Here is a 23,219-nt window from a genome sequence, read left to right on the forward strand (position 1 = left end):
CTGGATCCGGAAACTTATGCGTAGCAGTACCCTTGCTCGTCGGTAGGCGTCGTCTGCAGGCGTCCCCTGCGGCTCCGCGTCAGTCGTTGGCGTCGTGCGCCGTGATGACGTCGCTGGAGTATATAGACGCCGCCTCCGCGCGCTGACGTCAGTTCTTTGTACACAGCTTTTCCGCGCCAGAAGACGCAGAGCCATGAGAGAACCAACACTGGTGCCATTTGAAACTAGGGCCCTGAAAGGGATGACCTTAACCCTAGGTATCAGTTCGCAGAACGGGGAGGATGGGTGGGTTCGGTAAGGAATCTAACACTAACTAATGTTTCTTACAGATATATCGTTACCGAAGGTAAGTAACTTGTTCATCTGAAAGAAACACGTTAGTGTTAGATTCCTTACCTTAGAATAGACACCCCAGCAATACCAACCCCGGTGGTGGGTCTGCGAACCAATACATTCCTACACCAGAAAGTCCTGGAGGACAGAACGGCCAAAGAAGCCATCCCTCCGGACTTGACTGTCCAGGCAGTAGTGCCTCGCAAAGGTGTGCAGCGAGGCCCACGTAGCCGCTTGGCAAATGTCCTGCAAGGGGACTCCTTGGCCCAGGGCAGTAGTAGCCGCCGTGGCCCGAGTGGAATGGGCCCTCAGCCCAACAGGAGGCTCCTTCCCTCCAAAGAGTAGCACGCTTTGATGCAGAGAACGACCCACCGTGAGATGGTCCGTTTATGTACCGCCCATCCCTTCTTCGCACCCACGTAGCCAACAAACAGTTGGTCATCCACCCGGAACTGGCGTGTGCGATCCATGTAAAATGAAAGCGCACGTTTTGGTTCCAGACGATGGAGCCGCTCTTCATCCTTTGAAGGATGCGGAGGCGGGAAGAAGGAAGGGAGGGTGATGGAAAGCAGAAACTACTTTGGGCAGGAAAGAAGGTCTAGTCCTCAGAACCACCTTGTCAGGGTGGATGGACAAGAAAGGAGGTTTGACAGAAAGAGCCTGGAGCTCACTCACCCTCCTGGCAGAGATGATGGCAACCAGGAAAGCCGTCTTTAAAGTCAGGAGACGGAGAGGGCAAGAATGAAGGGGCTCAAAGGGAGCACACATTAAAAAGGTTAGAACCAGGTTCAAGTCCCACTGAGGCATCACAAACGGAACAGGTGGATACATGTGTGTGATGCCCTTCAAGAATCTCGTTACAATTGGGGACTTGAACAAAGAAGGCTGATCAGGAAGCCTAAGAAAGGCTGAAAGGGCAGAAAGGTAGCCCTTGATAGTGCCCAGAGCGGAGCCCTGCTGGGCAAGAGAGAGAAGGAACAGAAGAACCTCGGAGAGAGGGGCAGAAAGAGGATCCACAGCATTTGCTGCGCACCATGCCACAAACTTGTTCCACCGACAGGCGTATACCGATTTCGTGGAGGGACGCCTGGCTGCCAGAATTACATTACAGACTTCAGGAGGCAAGTCAAATGGCCTCAACTGCCGCCGCTCAATCTCCACGCATGGAGGTGGAGGCTGGACAGGTTCAGGTGGAGGACCGTCCCCTGTTGCTGCGACAGAAGGTCCTCCTGAAGGGGCAGGCGGATCGGGGGACCGACTGACATGCTGAGTAGCTCGGGATACCAGTACCTTCGAGCCCAGTCCGGAGCCACAAGAATAACTTGGGCCCGGTCGCGCCTGATCTTCTTCAGCACTCTGGGCAGAAGTGGTATAGGCGGAAAGGCGTATAACAGACCGCAACTCCACTCGCGCCGAAAGGCGTCGCCGTGCGAGTGCCGTCTTGGAAACTCCAACGCGCAGAACTGATGACATTGCGCGTTCTCTTCTGTGGCGAATAGATCTAACCAAGGCTCTCCCCATTGCCGAAAGAGGCCTTGCGCCACGTCCGAGTTCAGACACCATTCGTGATCCATCGAGCACCGACGGCTGAGTTCGTCCGCCCTGGCGGTCAGAGAACCTGCCAGGTGTTGAACCGTCAGAGTCACGCCCTGACGTTCCAGCCACTGCCAGAGGCGCAGAGCCTCCTGGCAAAGGGTCCACGACCCCACCCCGCCTTGTTTGTTGCAGTACCACATGGCGGTGGTGTTGTCCGTGAACACCTGCACTACACTCCCGTTGACAAAGGGGAGGAATGCCTTCAGTGCTAGACGAATCGCCCGCAGCTCCAACAGGTTTATATGGAGCCGGGACTCCGCCGGAGACCAGATGCCTCTGATCTTCGCCACTCCCAAGTGGCCTCCCCAGCCCTGGAGGGACGCGTCCGTCACGACAACGTGCTCCGGTTGGGGAAGGGAGAGGGACTTGCCCCTGACCCAATCGCGGTCCGTAAGCCACCACTGCAGTTGTCTCGCAGTGCCCTGATGCTGGGCCCACTGAAACTTCAGGTCCCACTGCAGAGCCCGCATCCGCCACCGGGCGTGATGCACCAGAAGGATGCAGGAAGCCATCAGCCCCAGCAGCCGCAGCGTCAACCTGACCGAAACCTGGGATAGCGGCTGAAAGATGGGAATCAACGCCTGAATATCCCGGATCCGCCGTTCCGGAGGATAAACCCGAAACTGCGCCGAGTCCAGAACCGCTCCGATGAAAAGGAGCTTTTGAGAGGGACACAGGTGTGAATTTGGCACATTGATGGAGAACCCCAGGCCGTGCAAGAGGTCTGCCGTCATCTGGAGGTGGTGGACGACTGTCTGGGGCGAGCCCGCCTTCAACAACCAGTCGTCTAGGTAGGGGAAGACTGAAACCCCTAACCTGCGCAGATGGGCTGCGACCACCGCCAACACCTTTGTGAACACCCGTGGGGCACTGGTAAGGCCGAAGGGGAGCACGATAAACTGAAAGTGCTCCTGGCCTACCGTGAACCGCAGGTAACGCCGGTGGGCCGGCAGGACGGGGATGTGAAAATACGCATCCTGCAAGTCCAACGCTACCATCCAGTCTTGCGGGTCTAGGGCAGCCAAGACCTGAGCCAAAGTCAACATCTTGAACTTCTCCTTCCGGAGGAAGCCGTTGACGTTCCTTAGATCCAAGATAGGACGTAGGCCCCCTTTGTCCTTCTTGGGTACCAGAAAGTAGTGGGAATAGCAACCACGTCCTACTTCTGGCCCAGGAACGCGCTCGATGGCCCCCTTGGCCAAGAGGGCCGTAACTTCCTCCTGCAGAAGTTGCAAGTGGTCCCCGACACACGGTGGTTCTGCGGTGGCATGGCTGGAGGAGTGGTCTCGAAGGGGAGGGAGTAGCCCCTTCGGACGATTTGCAGCACCCACCTGTCCGATGTGATCGTGCGCCAGCGGGCGTGGTGATGGCGAACCCTGCCACCCACTGGCGTCACGTGGGCCTGAAAGCACGGACTAGGAGGATTTTGAGGCAGATGCTGCGGGGGGAGATGTGGCCTGACCCCGCCGTTGGGTCGAGAGACCCAAGGACTTTGCCGTGACCCTGGAGTCCTTGAAGCGTTCCAGCGCGTGGTCCACCTTGTCACCAAACAGATGACAGCCATCGAACGGCATGTCCATCAAAGTGTTCTGGACATCTGCCGAGAAGTTGGCGGATCTCAACCAGGCGTGGCGACGAATCGCCACCGTCGTGGACATCGCTCTGCCTAGCGAGTCGGTCGTATCAAGGCCACATCGAATAGAATATCTAGCTGCATCTCGGCCCTCAGCTACAGCTTTGCCGAGTTTTGCCCGCACCTCCATGGGGCATTCTGGCAGCAGCTCCGCGACCGTATCCCACACAGAGTGGGTGTAGCGGCCCAAGAGGCAAGCGGTGTTGCAAGACCGCAGTCCTAAACTCAGGGACGAGAAGACCTTCTTGCCATATTGGTCATACCTCTTGGCTTACCGATCGGGCGGGGCCGACGGGAATGCGGACTGGGAGGTAGAGGCCTGGATCACCAGACTCTCAGGGGTGGGGTGGGGTGGGGTGGGTGGACAGGAACTTGGGGTCGTCCGGACAAGGACGGTGGCGTCTGGCCACGTTCCGATCAACAGGCGCACCTGAAGAGGGCCTGGACCACGTGCCCAACAGAACGTCTGATAAGGCTTCGTTAAACGGCAGCAGAGGCTCCTGTGGGCATGACCGCGGTATGAACACCTCAGTGAGGATGTTAGGCCTCACGGCCGCGACGGGGAGCTCAAGGTTTAAGGCCTTGGCAGCCCTCATCAACACCACTGAATAGGCAGCTCCCTCCTCCGATGCCACGGAAGGAGGAGAGACAAACCCAGGGTTAGGAGAGTCATCCAAACCACTGGCGTCCCCCAAATCACCTGTCCAGTCCATGTCATACTGACACTCACGTGACAGAGGGTCCTCAGACCCCTCCCAGCCCTCACCGTACTCCACATCATCACCATAGTCGGTGTCAACCATGTAGACCGGCTCCACGGGGTCGACAGGCCCCATCGGCGTCGAGCCCGGCGTCGAGCGACGCCGGTCCGACTCCGCGTCCGGATTCGGTGAGGAGCCGGAGCCGGAGCCGGAGCGGGAGCCGGAGCCGGAGCCGGAGCGGGAGCCGGAGCCGGAGCCGGAGCCGGAGCCCCGGTGCCGGAGCCGGAGCCCCGGTGCCGGAGCCGGAGCCGGAGCCCCGGTGCCGCCCGAAGCCGGCACCGAGGAACCGGCGTCGCGCGGAGGCGGCGTCGGGGGCAACCCCGATGGAATCGGCGCCGGATTGGATGGACGTCCATCCGGCGTCGACCCCGAAGGCCCTAGCGGCGCCGGGATCGGCGCCGCCGGAGCATCCGACGGCGTCGAGGTAGGGTCAGCTGAACCGCTAGGGCCCCCGGACGGGTTCACTGGGCCCGTAGGCGCCGTGGAACCCGCAGGAGGAGATAGGGCCCTCATGGCCACGAGGAACGCCTCTATCTCCTCAGGCGTCGCACCTTGCCCAGGGACCTGAGGGTATGGGGCAGGCCGCGCCGACGACTCTCGCGGAGCCGCGGGGTTGGGGTCACCCGAACCCCCGGCCGCATCGCTCGAGCGTCGGGGGTACGATGACGACGCCCCGACTTCTTGTGTTTCTTACCTGATGAACTCGACGAGTGATGTCGACTTCCGGAGCGCCCGGCGCGGCTCCGCGACCGCTCCCTCGAACGCTCCCTGGACCTCCGGCCGGACCGAGACCGTTCTCGACGCGGGGCCGACACCCGGAGCTCGAGTAGCTTGCGGGACCGCTCCCGCCTAGCTTTGTTAGTCAGAGCTCGGCAATCGACGCAGGAGTCGACGTCGTGGTCGGGGCCCAGGCACCGGAGACAGAGTCGGTGATGGTCCGTGACCGACATCGTGCGGTCACAACCGTCACAATTTTTGAAACCGGGCATCCTTACCAGGCACAAAGACAGAAATAACTAGTAATAACTTGGTCAAAAGACCGGGAACCGCTCTTCAGATCTGCGTCCACTGGCGCGGAAAAAAGAAGAACTGACGTCAGCGCGCGGAGGCGGCGTCTATATACTCCAGCGACGTCATCACGCCGCACGGCGCCAACGACTGATGCGGAGCCGCAAGGGACGCCTGCAGACGACGCCTACCGACGCGCAAGGGTACTGCTACGCAAAAGTTTCCGGATCCAGACTGACGCCTGGGGATATTCTAAGGTAAGGAATCTAACACTAACGTGTTTCTTTCAGATCTATTTTTACAGCCATTACTTCCAAATTGCTCACCTTATTTTATATTGTACTACGCTCACTTATTTCTGTATTAGATTATAGTTAGATAACTCTTGTTGCCCTTTTTTTCTGTTATAGTTGCTGTACCCCCCTTATTACATAAGCAACGGTATGATTTTTGCTGATGGTTTATTAAGTGGCCCTTTCAAATACAGTTATACAAACTTTGTGTTATTTTTTGTTGATCATGTACGTTTTTATGCACTTTTCAAAATAAACTCTTAAACTTACAAAAACAAAGGCATAATGCTAAAGGAGACCGAATGCTTGAACTTGGTGGGTATTTGCAAACATCCTTTAACATATTTCAGACCATAAACGAGTACCTATGTTTACTCCAAAATAGGCTAGAGTATGTATACATCTAGGACCTAAAATGGTACTAGGTTTCACTATGTTGTCAGAGGATATGAAGACGCGATTTCTCCATATGGAAAAATGTTTTCCATGTGTTTGCTTTTATGTGCTAATTCTAGAGAACAAACGGAGCCAAAAGACAGCATAGCGCTGTGCAGGGTCAAAGACAAGCATTGGAGCAGCCGTGGTCCGTGCAGGTAACCGCAGTGGGGCCAGTTAAGGGGGGATTTCAAGGGACGATGCAGAGGGCAAATTAAATATTTAATTAATTTTCCCTCTGCATTGTCCCTCGAAATCCCCTCTTACCCGGCCTCACCGGTATACCTGCACGGACCGCGGCTGCATAGGAGTGATAGGAAAGGTATCTGGTTTGTTAATGCATTGTGTGTATGTGTGGTGGGGGAGGGGGGAACTCAGGAAAGAAATGTGCAAGTGTACATTTGCTTTAACCCTAAACGGTGGATTGACAACCTTTAGACAAAGCCTAGTCACGTCAACAGTCCTTTCACCCACAGATACATCGCAACCAAATAGATATATCATGGTGAAGCAAGCCACCTGATGTGCATGAGGGTCAGTGTCCTGTTTAGATCTCGACTTGGCCACGACCTTTTGATTTTATTAATATTTTACATTTAATATAGTTCCTCACAGAGGCTTTCAGACAGCCCTTTTCACCCATTGGTTGTGTCATTCACATTTTACCACCGCCCACCACAACATAAAGCATGCAGCAGAGGGTAGGCTCACTTCAGCCATTGGCACACTTCACTGTAACTAAGTTCTGCCTTTTCACAAGGAGCACATACAAAGCGAATCACTTTAGAGACAGGGACTATGAAAATGTGTATTTTTGGGTACCAAAAATATTTTTTGCTTTTATCTAATTTCTTGTTTCTTTTAATATTGGCGGTGATCCAAAAGCTTCCCTAAAAGTTTTACACACGAAAAAGGCAAAACAAAGCAAGCAGTAACAAATTTAAAAGTTCAGTAGACAATGGCAGGCACATTGGCTTTGCCAATACTTGTTTTAAAATAAACTGAGGAATTCAACAGTTACTCTTGCCTGGGCTTTCCGGTACTATCCAGCATGGAAAAAAGGCATTGGCAAAGTAAAATGGGTCCCGACTTATTGGTTTTTACCAATACTTGTCTATTATTCTCCTCTGTATAGTGTATAAAACAAGATGCCATCAAAGGTGACCAAAAGCCAATTAATAATGCAATATACCGACATTCTACTGAAGCTGGGACATGCTTCACAGAAAATGTGAGGGCAGAGAGGTAGGGAGCAGATAAAAGAGGAAAGGCTATAGGCCCGATTTAGATCTTGGCGGACGGGTTACTCTATCACAATGAGGACAGATATCCCGTTCGCCGAAATATAAATCCCACAGGATATAATGGAAATAGGATATAATAGTATCCCATTCGCCGAAATATAAATCCCATAGGATATAATGGAAATAGGATATAATAGTATCCTGTTCGCTGAAATATAAATTCTATAGGATATAATGGAAATACGATATAATAGTATCAAGGTCGCCGAAATATAAATCCCATAGGATATAATGGAAGTTCTATTTCGGCAGACGGGATATCCGTCACCGTTGTAACGGAGTAACTCATCTGCCAAGATCTAAATCAGGCCCAAAGTGATTAATCTGCTAACTTATGTACTCAAGAACTCTTAGGTATTAGGACTTTGTTCCACTATGAGTACCTGTTGATAGCGTAGAGGAAATTCCTGTTCACCTGCTTTTAGTGTCCTGTAGTACATCCACACCTCCTTGAGAGCTTCAGGCGACTGTTCACAGGTTTGTGAAGTAGGTATCTCTTGGAAATATGTTGCTGACGCCGATTCATCTCTGAAGGAAAAAAATATTTTTATTTTGGATAATCAGAGCTTCTACTTCACACTACTTGAAAAGTACAACTGGTGTCTGAGGGGAAGTGAGTCATGCCCTTAATGACTGTGAGAAGTTGGCCCGATATGCAACGTTCGCTATTCTAGCGACCGCTATGTATCGTTCCAACGACCCTTATGGTGTTTGGTTGTAAGTCAACCTATAGACCAGCTATCCTAGTAGCGTGGATACGAGCAGTCTAAGGCTAAAGACTCGAGAGGGCGCGTTAAGCCAGCTGTTTACCACACATGTACCCCTTGAACACCCAGTGAAAGGACACCACACAAGTGTTATGAAAATAAACAGGATATTTATTAAGATTCACAACAGCCCTGGACTTTTTATGAGGACAGGGTACTAAGCACAAACCAAATCTCTTAGGAAAATACTTCAAGTGCACAATTAAAACAAGTGTCCGAGGACACGGAAAGTTTAAGGTCTCGGGCGGACCCGATAAGGCAAGTCGGAAGCGAGGGACTCGGGACCCTAGAGTAAAGAGGCTATGCAGGCACCGAAATGCCGAGTTACCTAGCCACGAGGGCTGCGGCTGCACAAGTCTTACAGGCGTCGGGGTCTTCGCTGACGAGCCAGGAGCCGGAAGGAAAGGAGTTGCTGGCCGGCGACCAGTGATGAATAGTTCGTAGAGATCCAAGCCTGGATCAGAGATTGTTGATACCTGAAAGCAGAGGGGACCAAGTTCGTACTACTAGCCAGTAGTCAGAGGGTACCAGGAAGGCACCGGTTGGCCGTCACCTCGACCAGGTGAGTGGGCGACGCTAGGCTCTGCAGTCTCACGGACCAGGAGGCGTTGTCGGCGACCACGGTGGAGGTGCGAGCTGTCCCACGAAGGATGATGCTGTCGGCGTCGCTGGGCCCAGGATGGGGCAACAAGCCTTGGCAGATCTCAGGGCCACGTGGTGGGCCTAAGATGGCGTCTTGAGTGGACCAGGAGGGTCCGGGGTGCTTCTCGCAAAGATGGAAGCAAGGGCCAGTCTGGAGCAACCAGACCAGCAGTGTTGTTTGTCGGTCGTCGTCAAGGAAGGGCACAAGCCAGCGGCTAGTGACCAGACAACGTGCTGAGCAGCGAGCAGAAGGGCCCCACGCAGATCGTGGAGATGCTGGGAGACTGCACTTCGGTGCTGGAGCGGCTCAGGGTCGGGGCTTCTCGGACCCCAGAGCACTCACCAGAGAATTACTTCGATGGTCGTGCTGGTTAAGAAAGCGTGCAGGTTTTGATGATGGCCGGTCCCTCGAGGTCTCGTCGCACCCACAGATCACAGCTGAGCTGATGACGTGGGTAGAGGTCAGAGGTGCCAGGGAAGCCGGTTCTCGTCGAGCTGGGCCGTCGGGTCCTTGAGGAAGGACTTGCAGCAAACCGCAGAGTTCTTAGATGGTGCCCGCTGATGCAGGGTGACTACTCCTTAGTCACAAGGGAGAAATCTTGAGAAGAGTCTTGAGTGTCCTTTCGTAGAAAGTAGTTCTTGATTCAAAGATGATCTAATTTGGAAGGGTCCCCGCTCCGGCCTTTATTCTAAAGAAAGGGGTGGGTACATGACTAGGTCCTGCCCTAAGGGTGGGACCAGGAAGGGGGGTAGTTACACCCCTCTCCCCTGCCGGACTTTCCCCAGGCCAGGGCTGGTGCCCCTGGAACTGGTTCTGACCGGCAGATGCGTAGTGAGCACCGGGGTGCCACTCCGCAGTCACCTTCTCGCAAAAGCCCTACCTACCCAGAATACACAAACCCTGTCTGGGACGGTGCGAACACCGCCCTTGACAGGAAACCCTTTGTCCAAGCTCTCCTCGCTGGAAGGACTCCCAGCAGCAGGAGGTCAGACTCGTGTCTGTGGTGGCAGCATCCATTTTGTGGAGCTGAGGCTTTAGTTAACTTTAACCGGGGTTCACAGTTACGTACATGTCGTGTCCCTCTAGAAGGGCGGAATGCTAACCTCGTCGCCAGAGTTGGTGAGAGGGCAGCATCCCGATTCGTATGACACCTTACTCGACATGTCTTGATAACGCGACACCGAAGTTACCGATGTGGTACGCGTTATCATGGAACAGCCATTGGGTCTTGATTCCGCAAGCTGCAACCGGGCTCGGCTCGGGCCAGAACCTAGTTCACACGAGCCCAGGCACTCTGCCTTCAGGATTGTCAAGGCCTGCCATAGGAGTGACTGATAGGAACTCGAGTGTCCATTGTATGGTTAGATATAGGGCTACTATATCTAAAGCAAAGTGTGATTACACGACTTCGCCCCAGCTGTCATGCAGCCAGTTGTGCCAAATTTAGGAGGCCAGCCAGGGGTGGCATAATACATGCTGCAGCCCCTGACGGCCCTGGGTACACCTATGCCCTGAGTTACAGGGTCTGATAAGGTGGCCCAGTACCAATTGGTAAATGCACCTAGGGTACATATTGTAATTTAGAAAGAGAACAGCCAGGCTGTGGGTCTGATTAGCAGGCCCACAGCCAGAGAAAGTCGTAAACCAGTGAAACAAAAGCAAAAAATCTGGGTGATCATAGGATTGCAGACCCTACTCTCCTACATGACCCCCCCCAAACGTCGGAACAATAAGCTAACCTTGACCAGGTGAGTCTTCTTGTTCTAAGTGGAAGTATCTGGAGAGCCCATCGGCATTGCCATGATCAGTACCAGGTCTATGTTCCACTGTAAAGTCCATCCCCTGTAGGGAAATGGACCACCTTAGCAGTTTGGGGTTTTCACCCTTCATCTGATTTAGCCACAAGAGGGGCTTATGGTCGGTCTGAATCTTGAAGTGAGTGCCAAACAAGTATGGCCTCAGCTTCTTCAGGGCCCAAACCACAGCAAAGGCCTCCCTCTCAATAGCTGACCAATTCTTCTCTCTAGGGGTTAGCCTTCTGCTTATAAAAGCAATGGGCTGGTCTTGACCATCAAAATTCAGTTGAGAAAGAACAGCTCCCACACCCAACTCAGAAGCATCTGTTTGGACAATGAATGGTTTGGAGTAGTCCGGACTCTTGAGGATAGGCGCCGTGCACATGGCCTGCTTTAGGTCATCGAATGCTTTTTGACAGCTCGCTGTCCACTGAACCTTTTTTGGCATTTTCTTGCTTGTCAGTTCGTTTAATGGTGTCACGATGGAACCATAGTTCCTGACAAACTTCCGGTAGTATCCAGTCAGGCCCAAGAAAGCTCGAACCTGAGTCTGGGTGGTTGGAGGAGCCCAGTCCCTGATTGACTGTATCTGGCTCTCCAGTGGCTGAACCTGGCCTCCACCTACAAGGTGGCCCAGGTATACAACCTGTGTCTGCCCTATCTGGCACTTGGTGGCCTTGATAGTGAGGCCTGCTGCTTGCAGAGCCTCTAACGCTTTCCGCAGGTGGACCAGGTGATCCTCCCAGGTGGAGCTAAAGACAGCAATATCGTCAAGATATGCCGCACAGAAGTCATCCAGCCCAGTAAGGACTTGATTCACCAACCTTTGGAAGGTGGCAGGTGCATTTTTCAGACCAAAGGGCATCACCACGAACTGATAATGCCCACCAGGGGTTGAAAATGCGGTTTTAGGCTTGGCGTCCTCAGCTAGCCTGATTTGCCAATACCCAGCTGTCAGGTCAAACGTACTTAAGTAGTTGGCCGAGGCCAATCTATCGATAAGCTCGTCTGCCCTCGGTATTGGGTGGGCGTCAGTCTTAGTGACTGCATTGAGACCCCTGTAGTCTACGCAAAACCTCATCTCTCTCTTACCACCCTGGGTGTGAGGTTTCGGCACTAGAACTACGGGACTAGCCCAAGGGCTATCCGAGGGTTCAATGACTCCCAGCTCCAACATTTTCTGCACTTCACTCTTGATGCAGTCTCTAACGTGATCAGGCTGCCGGTAGATTTTACTCTTAACGGGCAAGCTGTCACCAGTGTCAACGTCATGGGTGCACCAATCGGTCTGGCTGGGTGTTAGAGAAAACATATGTCTGAACGACTGAAGAACCTGTTTACAGTCGCTCTGTTGATGTTCGGAGAGGCTGCCACAAAAGACAACACCATCTACCGATCCATCGTCAGGATTCTGAGTGAGCAGGTCGGGGAGAGGGTCACTCTCTTCTTCCTGTCCCTCATCTAGGGCCATGAGCAAACTCATGTCCTTCCTGTCGACATATGCTTTGAGCCTGTTGACATGAAGCACCCTGTGGGGGCTCCGGGGAGTTCCCAGGTCGACCAGGTAGGTGACCTCTCCCTTTTTCTCCAGGATGGTGTAGGGCCCGGACCATTTGTCCTTGAGTGCTGCTGGGGCCACTGGCTCCAACACCCACACCTTCTGTCCGGGCTGGTAAACAGTCAAGACAGCCTTTTGGTCATGCCAAGCTTTCTGGAGTTCTTGGCTGGCCTTAAGGTTTTCAGATGCCTTCTCCATGTATTCAGCCATCTGCGAGCGGAGGCCAAGCACATAGTCCACTATGTTGGCTGCAGGCTTTTTGAGAGGTCTCTCCCATCCTTCCTTCACCAAACACAGGGGTCCTCTTACAGGATGCCCGTACAAAAGTTCAAAAGGGCTGTAGCCAACCCCCTTCTGTGGGACTTCTCTGTAGGCGAACAAGAGGCAGGGGATCAGGACGTCCCATCTACGCCGAAGCTTTTCAGGTAGTCCATGAATCATCCCTTTAAGGGTCCTGTTGAATCTCTCAACAAGCCCATTGCATTGTGGATGATAGGGTGTAGTGAACTTGTAGTTGACACCACATTCCTTCCACATAGCAGTTAAGTAGCTCGACAAAGTTTGCACCTCTGTCGGAGACGACCTCCTTAGGGAAGCCCACTCTGGAGAATACTCCAACTAGGGCTCTTGCCACAACAGGCGCTGTAGTGGTCCTAAGGGGAATAGCTTCAGGATACCTGGTGGCATGATCCACTACCACCTGTATAAACTTGTGCCCTGATGCTGTTGGTGGTTCCATGGGACCGACGATGTCGATCCCCACCCGTTCAAAGGGCACCCCCACCACAGGCATTGGTATAAGGGGGGCCTTTGTCGTGCCACCTGACTTACCACTGGCTTGGCAAGTGACACAGGAGCGGCAAAACTCCTTGGTATCTTCGTTCATATGAGGCCAGTGAAAGTGTGAGACAAGCCTGTCCCACGTTTTCGTCTGGCCTAAGTGTCCTGCTAAGGGAATCTCGTGGGCCAAGGTAAGTAGGAAACCACGCTGAGACAAGGGTACAACCAGCCTCCTGGTCATGCCAGGCTTGGGGTCTCTTGACTCAGTGTACAGGAGTCCATCTTCCCAGTATACCTTGTGGGTACCTGTGGCGTTCCCAGCAGCCTCAGCAGCAGCCTGCTGTCTGAGGGGTTCAAGAGAAGGGCAGTCTAACTGGTCCTTCCCCAGGTCTTCCCTTGAGGGTCCCCCTGAACCCAAGAATTCAACTTGATCAAGTTCGAACTCCCTAGGCTCAGTTTCCCTCAATTCCTGTAGGTCAGCCTCCTCTGAGACTTGATCCACGACCTGGGGCAAGGGGGAAGGCGCAGCCTTAACCCTACTGCTCTTTTTCTTGGGAGGTGTCTGGTCCGTTGTTCCAGGATCCAGCACCTGTTCAGTGGGGCATTTCCTGACCTGTGACCTGGTCACAGCGAACACATGTGCTGGCAAACCTAACATTTCCATGTGAGTCCGGTGCTCCACTTCTGACCATTGTGATGACTCCAAATCATTGCCCAACAAACAATCCACTGGGAGGTCTGGACTAACTACAACCTTCTTTTGGCCAGTTACCCCTCCCCAGGAGAAAGCTACAATTGCCATACTGTGATTGGTAGTGACATTGCTTGCATTGGTCACCAGGAATTCTGTACCTGGCATGATCTGTCCAGGGTCCACAAAGTTAGGCGTCACCATGGTGACGCTGGCCCAAGTGTCCCTATAGGCCTGAGCCATCTTTCCATTTATGAAAGGCGTCTGTCTGTATTTGCCCAAGGTATTGGGACTTATGTCAGGGGACACGTCCGCGTCCCCTGTACTGACAAGGACAGCCTGAGTGAGTGTGCCAACTAAGTTGTCACGCCCCTCAGAACCCAGGGTTCACCCTACTAACCCCTTGGGAGGCGCACTACCACTGCTGACTGTACTAGGGGGCACATGTGCCTTAGGGGCTGCAGTGGCAGGAGTCTGCCCTCCTCCTTTCTTGGTGCACTCACTAAACCAGTGAGATTTACTTTTACAGTACTGGCACCATCTTTTGGATTGGCCTTCTTTCTTCTTTTGGGGAGCCTGACCCCCACCCTCTTTGGGTTGTTGGGGACCTGTCTAAGACTTCTGGTCATTTTGTTCCCCCTTAGAATCTTTACCCTTCTGGTCTGCTTTCTTCTGACCACCTTGATTCTGGCCCTGGTTCTGTTTAACTCTCGTACGAACCCATCTGTCTGCCTTCTTTCCCAATTCTTGGGGAGAGGTCAGATCCGAGTCGACAAGATGCTGATGCAACAACTGGTTCTGACAATTGTTTAAAATTTGTTCTCTCATCATCAAATTATACAATCCTTTGTAATCAGTAACCTTACTGCCCAGCAACCAGCCCTCAAAAGCCTTAGTGGCACAATCGACAAAGTCAGACCAATCTTGAGACTGCGTTTTCTGGGTATCCCTGAACAGCACCCTGTACTGCTCAGTGGTTAGGCCGAACCCTTCAACGAGTGTATTTTTCAAGACTTGGTAATCGTTCGCATCCTCCACCCTGGTGGTGAGGAGCTTGTCTCTTCCTTTACCTTCAAAGGAGAGCCACAAGATAGCTGCCCACTGACTCTGGGGAACACCTTGCACCGTGCAGGCCCTCTCCAAAGCAGTAATCCATTTGTGGATGTCGTCCCCTTGTTTAAAGGGGGGCACTATCTTACCAAGGTGTTTCGTATCGAAACTCTTTTCCCTATTGCTAGGTACATTGCTGCCACCAGTGGGGACTACCCCACCTAACTGTTGCTCTCTCGCAAAGGCAAGCCTTTCTTTGGCCAGGGCAAGTTCTTCCCTTTCGATCCTCAGATTAGCTGCCCTTTCCTTAGCTTCGTACACTCTCCGCTGAGGGGAAGTCATCCCTCTTTGCGAAGAGTTGTGAGAGCCATTGGTTTGAAGGGATCTGCCAGAGTCTCTTGACAGAGATCGGGCTCGTCCATTCCCAATGTTAAGCGGACCTGACAGTAGCGCTGAGGGTCCCCCAGTACCACTATCATGTTTGCTTAAGTTGGACCTGCTTAGTCTAACGACTTCTACCTGTCCCTTATCTGCCTCATCCCCAGAGGGATCCTCATCCTCATCATCCTCCACATCTTCGTTCTCAGTTGCGAGGTGGATGAGGTCAGGATCGTCTCTGGTTCCCTCGAGGGGAGGCATGTCTCCTTCTGGATTAGAAGAGCTAAGACGGGTCTCAGCTTTTCTGGCATCATAAGTCTCCAAGAGACCAATCAGAAAGGACGTGGTGGGGTTAGACCCCTGCTTGATCTTCCGGGAGTGACACACCTGTCTTAACTCCTTGAAGCTCAGCACAGTATATCTTGAAGGGATGACCTGTGGAGGGTCAACTGACAAGGGGAGACTCAGAGTTTCCTCCTTTGTCCGACATACTGTTTCTAGTGTGGTGTAAGTGATGCACCTACCTACACTACGTGTTTACCTACTGTTCCCTTGCTAAGAGTTGCAGCCAAGGTGTGCTAAGCCTTGAGGAGCTGCAACAGCTGGTTCAGTAGAACTCAGAGTATTCTAAGCTTTAGTTATATGTACTAACAGTACTTATGCGATCTTTCAACAAGATATTCTTAGGATACGTGGTAAAACAACAGCAAGCTCAAATCCCACCCGCTGCTCACCAATGTGAGAAGTTGGCCCAATATGCAACGTTCCCTATTCTAGCGACCACTATGTATCGTTCCAACGACCCTTATGGTGTTTGGTTGTAAGTCAACCTATAGACCAGCTATCCTAGTAGCGTGGATACGAGCAGTCTAAGGCTAAAGACTCGAGAGGGCGCGTTAAGCCAGCTGTTTACCACACATGTACCCCTTGAACACCCAGTGAAAGGACACCACACAAGTGTTATGAAAATAAACAGGATATTTATTAAGATTCACAACAGCCCTGGACTCTTTATGAGGACAGGGTACTAAGCACAAACCAAATCTCTTAGGAAAATACTTCAAGTGCACAATTAAAACAAGTGTCCGAGGACACGGAAAGTTTAAGGTCTCGGGCGGACCCGATAAGGCAAGTCGGAAGCGAGGGACTCGGGACCCTAGAGTAAAGAGGCTATGCAGGCACCGAAATGCCGAGTTACCTAGCCACGAGGGCTGCGGCTGCACAAGTCTTACAGGCGTCGGGGTCTTCGCTGACGAGCCAGGAGCCGGAAGGAAAGGAGTTGCTGGCCGGCGACCAGTGATGAATAGTTCGTAGAGATCCAAGCCTGGATCAGAGATTGTTGGTACCTGAAAGCAGAGGGGACCAAGTTCGTACTACTAGCCAGTAGTCAGAGGGTACCAGGAAGGCACCGGTTGGCCGTCACCTCGACCAGGTGAGTGGGCGACGCTAGGCTCTGCAGTCTCACGGACCAGGAGGCGTTGTCGGCGACCACGGTGGAGGTGCGAGCTGTCCCACGAAGGATGATGCTGTCGGCGTCGCTGGGCCCAGGATGGGGCAACAAGCCTTGGCAGATCTCAGGGCCACGTGGTGGGCCTAAGATGGCGTCTTGAGTGGACCAGGAGGGTCCGGGGTGCTTCTCGCAAAGATGGAAGCAAGGGCCAGTCTGGAGCAACCAGACCAGCAGTGTTGTTTGTCGGTCGTCGTCAAGGAAGGGCACAAGCCAGCGGCTAGTGACCAGACAACGTGCTGAGCAGCGAGCAGAAGGGCCCCACGCAGATCGTGGAGATGCTGGGAGACTGCACTTCGGTGCTGGAGCGGCTCAGGGTCGGGGCTTCTCGGACCCCAGAGCACTCACCAGAGAATTACTTCGATGGTCGTGCTGGTTAAGAAAGCGTGCAGGTTTTGATGATGGCCGGTCCCTCGAGGTCTCGTCGGACCCACAGATCACAGCTGAGCTGATGACGTGGGTAGAGGTCAGAGGTGCCAGGGAAGCCGGTTCTCGTCGAGCTGGGCCGTCGGGTCCTTGAGGAAGGACTTGCAGCAAACCGCAGAGTTCTTAGATGGTGCCCGCTGATGCAGGGTGACTACTCCTTAGTCACAAGGGAGAAATCTTGAGAAGAGTCTTGAGTGTCCTTTCGTAGAAAGTAGTTCTTGATTCAAAGATGATCTAATTTGGAAGGGTCCCCGCTCCGGCCTTTATTCTAAAGAAAGGGGTGGGTACATGACTAGGTCCTGCCCTAAGGGTGGGACCAGGAAGGGGGGTAGTTACACCCCTCTCCCCTGCCGGACTTTCCCCAGGCCAGGGCTGGTGCCCCTGGAACTGGTTCTGACCGGCAGATGCGTAGTGAGCACCGGGGTGCCACTCCGCAGTCACCTTCTCGCAAAAGCCCTACCTACCCAGAATACACAAACCCTGTCTGGGACGGTGCGAACACCGCCCTTGACAGGAAACCCTTTGTCCAAGCTCTCCTCGCTGGAAGGACTCCCAGCAGCAGGAGGTCAGACTCGTGTCTGTGGTGGCAGCATCCATTTTGTGGAGCTGAGGCTTTAGTTAACTTTAACCGGGGTTCACAGTTACGTACATGTCGTGTCCCTCTAGAAGGGCGGAATGCTAACCTCGTCGCCAGAGTTGGTGAGAGGGCAGCATCCCGATTTGTATGACACCTTACTCGACATGTCTTGATAACGCGACACCGAAGTTACCGATGTGGTACGCGTTATCATGGAACAGCCATTGGGTCTTGATTCCGCAAGCTGCAACCGGGCTCGGCTCGGGCCAGAACCTAGTTCACACGAGCCCAGGCACTCTGCCTTCAGGATTGTCAAGGCCTGCCATAGGAGTGACTGATAGGAACTCGAGTGTCCATTGTATGGTTAGATATAGGGCTACTATATCTAAAGCAAAGTGTGATTACACGACTTCGCCCCAGCTGTCATGCAGCCAGTTGTGCCAAATTTAGGAGGCCAGCCAGGGGTGGCATAATACATGCTGCAGCCCCTGACGGCCCTGGGTACACCTATGCCCTGAGTTACAGGGTCTGATAAGGTGGCCCAGTACCAATTGGTAAATGCACCTAGGGTACATATTGTAATTTAGAAAGAGAACAGCCAGGCTGTGGGTCTGATTAGCAGGCCCACAGCCAGAGAAAGTCGTAAACCAGTGAAACAAAAGCAAAAAATCTGGGTGATCATAGGATTGCAGACCCTACTCTCCTACAATGACTAAATGTGAAAACATGGTAATCATAAGAACAGCATAACATACTCAACGTTAGTCATAGTTTAAATTTGGGCACAGTTTTGTGTAAAAAAAAGAACAAATGAATCCTCATATCTTGTGAAATTAAATAGCACAACCCGCAGGACAAATGCATGTTAAAATAGAAACTGTTTCGATGAGCAGAAATGTTTGCAGAGCCCTCCCACTGAAAAGGGGACTAATCTGTCAGGATGCACTTTCACTGGTAGGACCAGATAAAATCCACCACAAAATATCTAGACTATATACATTAGAGAGGATGACTTCCAAAACATGTCTAAATTCAATCTAAATCGAGAATCAATGGAACTATGAGGTTCAAGACCAGCAGCAATGGAGTCCCAGCGAGAACCTTTTTACAAAGGCAGAGTTCAGGTAGTCACTGTTCTCTGAACCAGAGGATCTGCGGCAGGCTCATGCACAATATTGAGGTGTCTGTGCAAGAAAAGCAGACTACATCATTATTTGCTGGGATGGCAGACTCCACTTCAGGTGTACATAGCATGAGCTATGAACTTCGACACATCCTGTGATACTACCTACTGTCAACAATTCGAATTTAGGCCTGAATGGCCACCAGATCCAGTGGACTCCTCAGTAAAGACAGTGGTTTACAGAAACATCAAAAGAGAACACATTGCAAAGTAAGATCCCACAGGAGAGAAGAGCTTGTTTAAGCTACATTATAATATTATAGGATGGTACTGAACACTAAGGGCTGTGGAACATATACTATGACCTTAAAGCGAATAGGTAATAGATGAGCAGGAAGGTAATGGAAGTAGATAATGACACAATCCCTATACATTATACCTAGTAAACAAAGCAATCAGAGGTGCAGCACTTCTACAAAGTTATTCTAATTCCAAAATATGTCCACAGAGTACTAGAAGTAGTTTTGCATCATCAATATGTATCAAAAACCAGCCAACGCATTTCGTCCACATACATGTGGACTTCAGTGCACAATGAAAACTTAAGAGATATTGATCGTCACACAAAAGTAAGATCGCAAGTTCAGTTTGTCTATAATTATTGAGAATATAATGTGAAAAAGTCCCTGCAATGGGCCAAACATGAGATGGTAATCATGAATTTTCTGAGGTCTCCCGCTTTGTAAGATTCAGCTCGCTAGCAATATGTATCAAAAAACAGCCTGTGTATTCTTAGTCCTTATCGATGAATGAGATAGGGGACTGATCAGCCCCTCGTCCAACACAACAACTGGTGTGGACCCTCTTGCAAACTAGGCACTCCTCACGGTTCAAAACTACAATGATCTCAATGAGCCTTTAGCTGGTATTTTCGGGTCCAAAAAGTCTCCAGCTGCGCATACCTATGACAGTCATCAGATGGGATATGCACATTATACCTTGCGTTCAGGTGAAAACTAAATGTTGCCTTTTAAGCACCCCTTATAGGAGTGTCTCTTAAAAAATATTTTATTAAACTTTCACTTAACATAGAAATAGATCAACTCAATTGTAGTACAATGGATAAGTTACACCAGACAATTCAACTGTTAAGCTTTGCAAAATCTCAACTTTAGGCCACAGTGCTAGTAACCATAACCAGGTTATCAAGAGGAATCTGGAAGTTGTAATAGCAAACTATACCAATGTAATGCATAGAACAAAGAACAGCCACCAGCTGTGACTACCAACCTCTTATAGGAGAGTCTTTATTAAACTTGAGTACTGGGAGCTACAGATTATTTCTTTTTCAGGTAAAGCCACAGGTTTAGAGTTCTTATCGACAGTAAAGACAAAAATGTAAGAATTCCCATGCAAGTGAAGGACTGATATTGGTGGACCTGTGGATTGTTGTAAAGGGTCATTGGATTCCAGCTGACCTCACGAAGAACTTGGTAGGAATAGGCAGCTGGGAACTGGGATCAAGGGCTGACTTACTAGTTAGCAAGATTTCTGAAAGAGAGGAGACAAGCACCCCATTTGGCAGAGAGTGGCTAGAACTTACCCTATCAAGGCTTCGTAATGTGGTGTGTGCTGCAGGAGTAGGCAGCCCCCTAACAAGTAATTGTGTTCTCATTTCAATTAAATAATGTATTAGACAATTATACTTCTGAACCACTTTGAGGCTGCAAAAAGCACCTCTGGTAGAAGGGCTCCATTTTTCCATTCATTTTAAAGTACAAATATAAGTGATGCCTAACTGATAGGAAAGAGAGAAGGATCAGAAGTTGACCAAGCTCAATGTAAATGTATGGGTCAGCAGAATAGAAGTCTGTGGAAAATTGCTTATTCTGCTGATCACCGAGGAGGGCAAATCCGAAAATGACATTTCCATTTTTTAACATCTATGCTCTTGGTTCAGATTGTAAAACAAACACTCCTTTGCACTATGCACAATGCTCCTATCAGCAGGGAGAAGGTTTAAGACAGGTTATAGCAGAACACATGGGAAAAAATACGTAAAATAAAAATAAAAACAACTGTAATCCAATTTCTAGAATCATTATTTTGTCCTCACATTTAACACATCCTCTGGAAGACAATCAAGAAGGGTGTGCTAGTTGTATTATTCAAATAGCTTGTTAAGAAGCTCTGTGCAAATATTGCAACCTGTCACCAATTGGCTTTCTTATTCTATTGGAGAATGCTTGAGATACCTCAATTTGGGTATAAAAAGCATTTCACCTGTGCTGGCCAGCAGAAGCACTCAATGCTGTTTTAAGCCAGACATTTCGGTCTCTGGCTACTCCCCACTTGGCTTCTCTTGCTATACAGTTCCTACAAATTTCATGATAGAGAGACGGAGTCTTCTTATATAATCAGTAAATGTTGGTTTGTTTGCCTTGCTCACAATACCACATTTAAACTCCTAACCTTACAGAGTTATAGATGCCGGTGACCTCAAACATGACTCTAAATAACCAAGGAATTTGTGGAAACAGATCTAACCCTTTTGTTTATCACTTATTTATTTCAAAAGTGTCACAAAGAAAAGATACTATAATCTATTTTCATATACACATCATTGTTACAAGCATTATTAGAACCGTGATAAACCCAAACAATTCAACCATAATTTCATAGGTTCATAGTGTTACTAAAATTACTTCAATCCATCACTAATCTCTCTATGCCGTGAATGTCGGGCCTATTGGAATGTTCTGACCTCACATCTTAGTACTGTATGTCAGGAAGTGGGCCTCCGTGCATTAAAAATGCAGCCCCATCTGAATGTGTAGGCCTGCTCTTGCACAGTTATCTTCCTTCTCAGGATGAAAGTCGTGGACAGCGGAACAGCATCTCAGTTACAGCAGCATTCTATGATTATTTTGCTGGGTTGTGAACCTCTCACCAACTTCAGCATGGACGCGATTTAAATAAATACAATGGCAAGCTTACCACACTGTGCCAGTAGTGCAGGGAAAACATGTGCAAACCACTATTATTAAAGGATGCCAAGTCAAGAAGAAAAGCGAATATAGAGACTAAATGAAAGTTACACAACTAGTGGTGGCTGCTGCTGACACGAAGTGGAGAGGCAGCACAGGGGGAGGGGCGGGGGAAGAAGAAAAACAAAAAAAAGTTTGCTTACATTCCTGCTGCCAGCTCTACGATCCTCTTCTCCTGCTCCTCGTCTCGGTGCTCTTCTGCTCCAGGAACAGCAAACTGCAGTTTCCATGAGCACAGACACTCGAGAAGCGCTGGGCTTGGCCTGAGTGTGTTTGTTTTCCGTACCAAAGGGGACTGGCAGCCAGCGCCTACCAGGGTCGGATTGGGATCACAATTCGGCCCGGGCACTGACGAAAAAAGTGGCCCACATTCAAGAGGCGTGGCCCATATTTAAGGGGCGTGGCCCACATTCAAGGGGCGTGCCCTTTCATGAAACACCATTTGCACAGACAAGGAATGAAAGTGGGAGGATACTGTTCTTGCACACGACACAGGGCCAAGATGACAATGGCCTACATGCTGAGCAACTAAAAAAAATAGCAAGGCCCCTTTTTGTCACAAAATTATTCCAGCCCTCCAGCACAGGAGCACCTGAAAAGCAGCAAAGCCCCTGCTATTACTAACCTACTCAGCCCTCCCCAGACCTTCAGCTCAGGAGCACATGAACAGAGGTAAGGCCCCTGCAATTACTAAATTAATCAACCCTCCAGGCCTTGGGAAAATGTCCTGGCAGGGGAGCACAAAACACAGCTTTCTGGGTAATCCAAGGTAGCCAGGTAGCCAGGGGGGAGGCTGAGGTGAAGCTGGTGCATGGGAAGTGCCTTCCCAGTGTGTTCTGGCAGTTTGAGTGTTTACCATTTACTGTAGTATTACCCTTGTACCTGTGTATGGTACCCTTTTGTAACTTGCACAAGTCACTTTTCTCTTGTAACACACTGCTTGCTCCTCTCACTTTTGTTTGCTTTAGATACTTGCACAAGTGCCACCATTGCCTACGTAACGTTTGTTCTTGTGCTGGAGTGTCTGCCATTAATTGCAGTATTATACCTCTACTTGTATTTTGTACGCTTTTGTAACCTGCACACTTGTCACTTTTTCCTCCTGTAATGTATCGTTTGCTCCTCTTGTATTTTGGTTGCTCACTATTGTCACTTTTGATTCATGTAACTTAACGTTTGCTTTTGTAATTTGTCCATTTATAATTTTCTCCTCATGTATTATTGCTGTTCCTAGTGTGAAGCGCTCTGACACCTTCGGTGAAGTCCGCGCTATATGAAATCGCATAAATAAATAAATAAAACAAATAAAATCCAAACATCACCAGGCCCCCACAGCAAGACCCATTCTTCCTCGCCCACTGTGCCCTGAATGTGACTAAGACTAACACCGTTTCTGGGCTGCATGGGCGCCAGGGGGCCGAGGTGCAAATGGCTCAAAGGCCTGAGAAACACCTGGCCCCCAGGGAGGCCGATTATTGCAAACAATCACCCCTCCCCAGCCCAGCCTCAGCTT

At 50.7% G+C, this 23,219-nt stretch overlaps 1 protein-coding gene across 3 annotated transcripts in view; it reads right to left on the reverse strand.

Annotated features, from left to right (window-relative positions):
• Positions 1-23,219, reverse strand: part of PLA2G7 (phospholipase A2 group VII) — a 345,622-nt gene that overhangs the window by 98,619 nt on the left and 223,784 nt on the right. For all 3 annotated transcript variants that reach the window (XM_086926243.1, XM_086926241.1, XM_086926242.1), the window contains exon 6: positions 7,747-7,891. In XM_086926243.1, coding sequence (XP_086782369.1) covers positions 7,747-7,891 — 145 coding nt within the window. The remainder of the gene's footprint in view (positions 1-7,746; positions 7,892-23,219) is intronic.

Source organism: Lissotriton vulgaris, chromosome 6 (genome assembly GCF_964263255.1).
Source record: "Lissotriton vulgaris chromosome 6, aLisVul1.2, whole genome shotgun sequence".
Lineage (NCBI taxonomy): Eukaryota > Metazoa > Chordata > Amphibia > Caudata > Salamandridae > Lissotriton > Lissotriton vulgaris.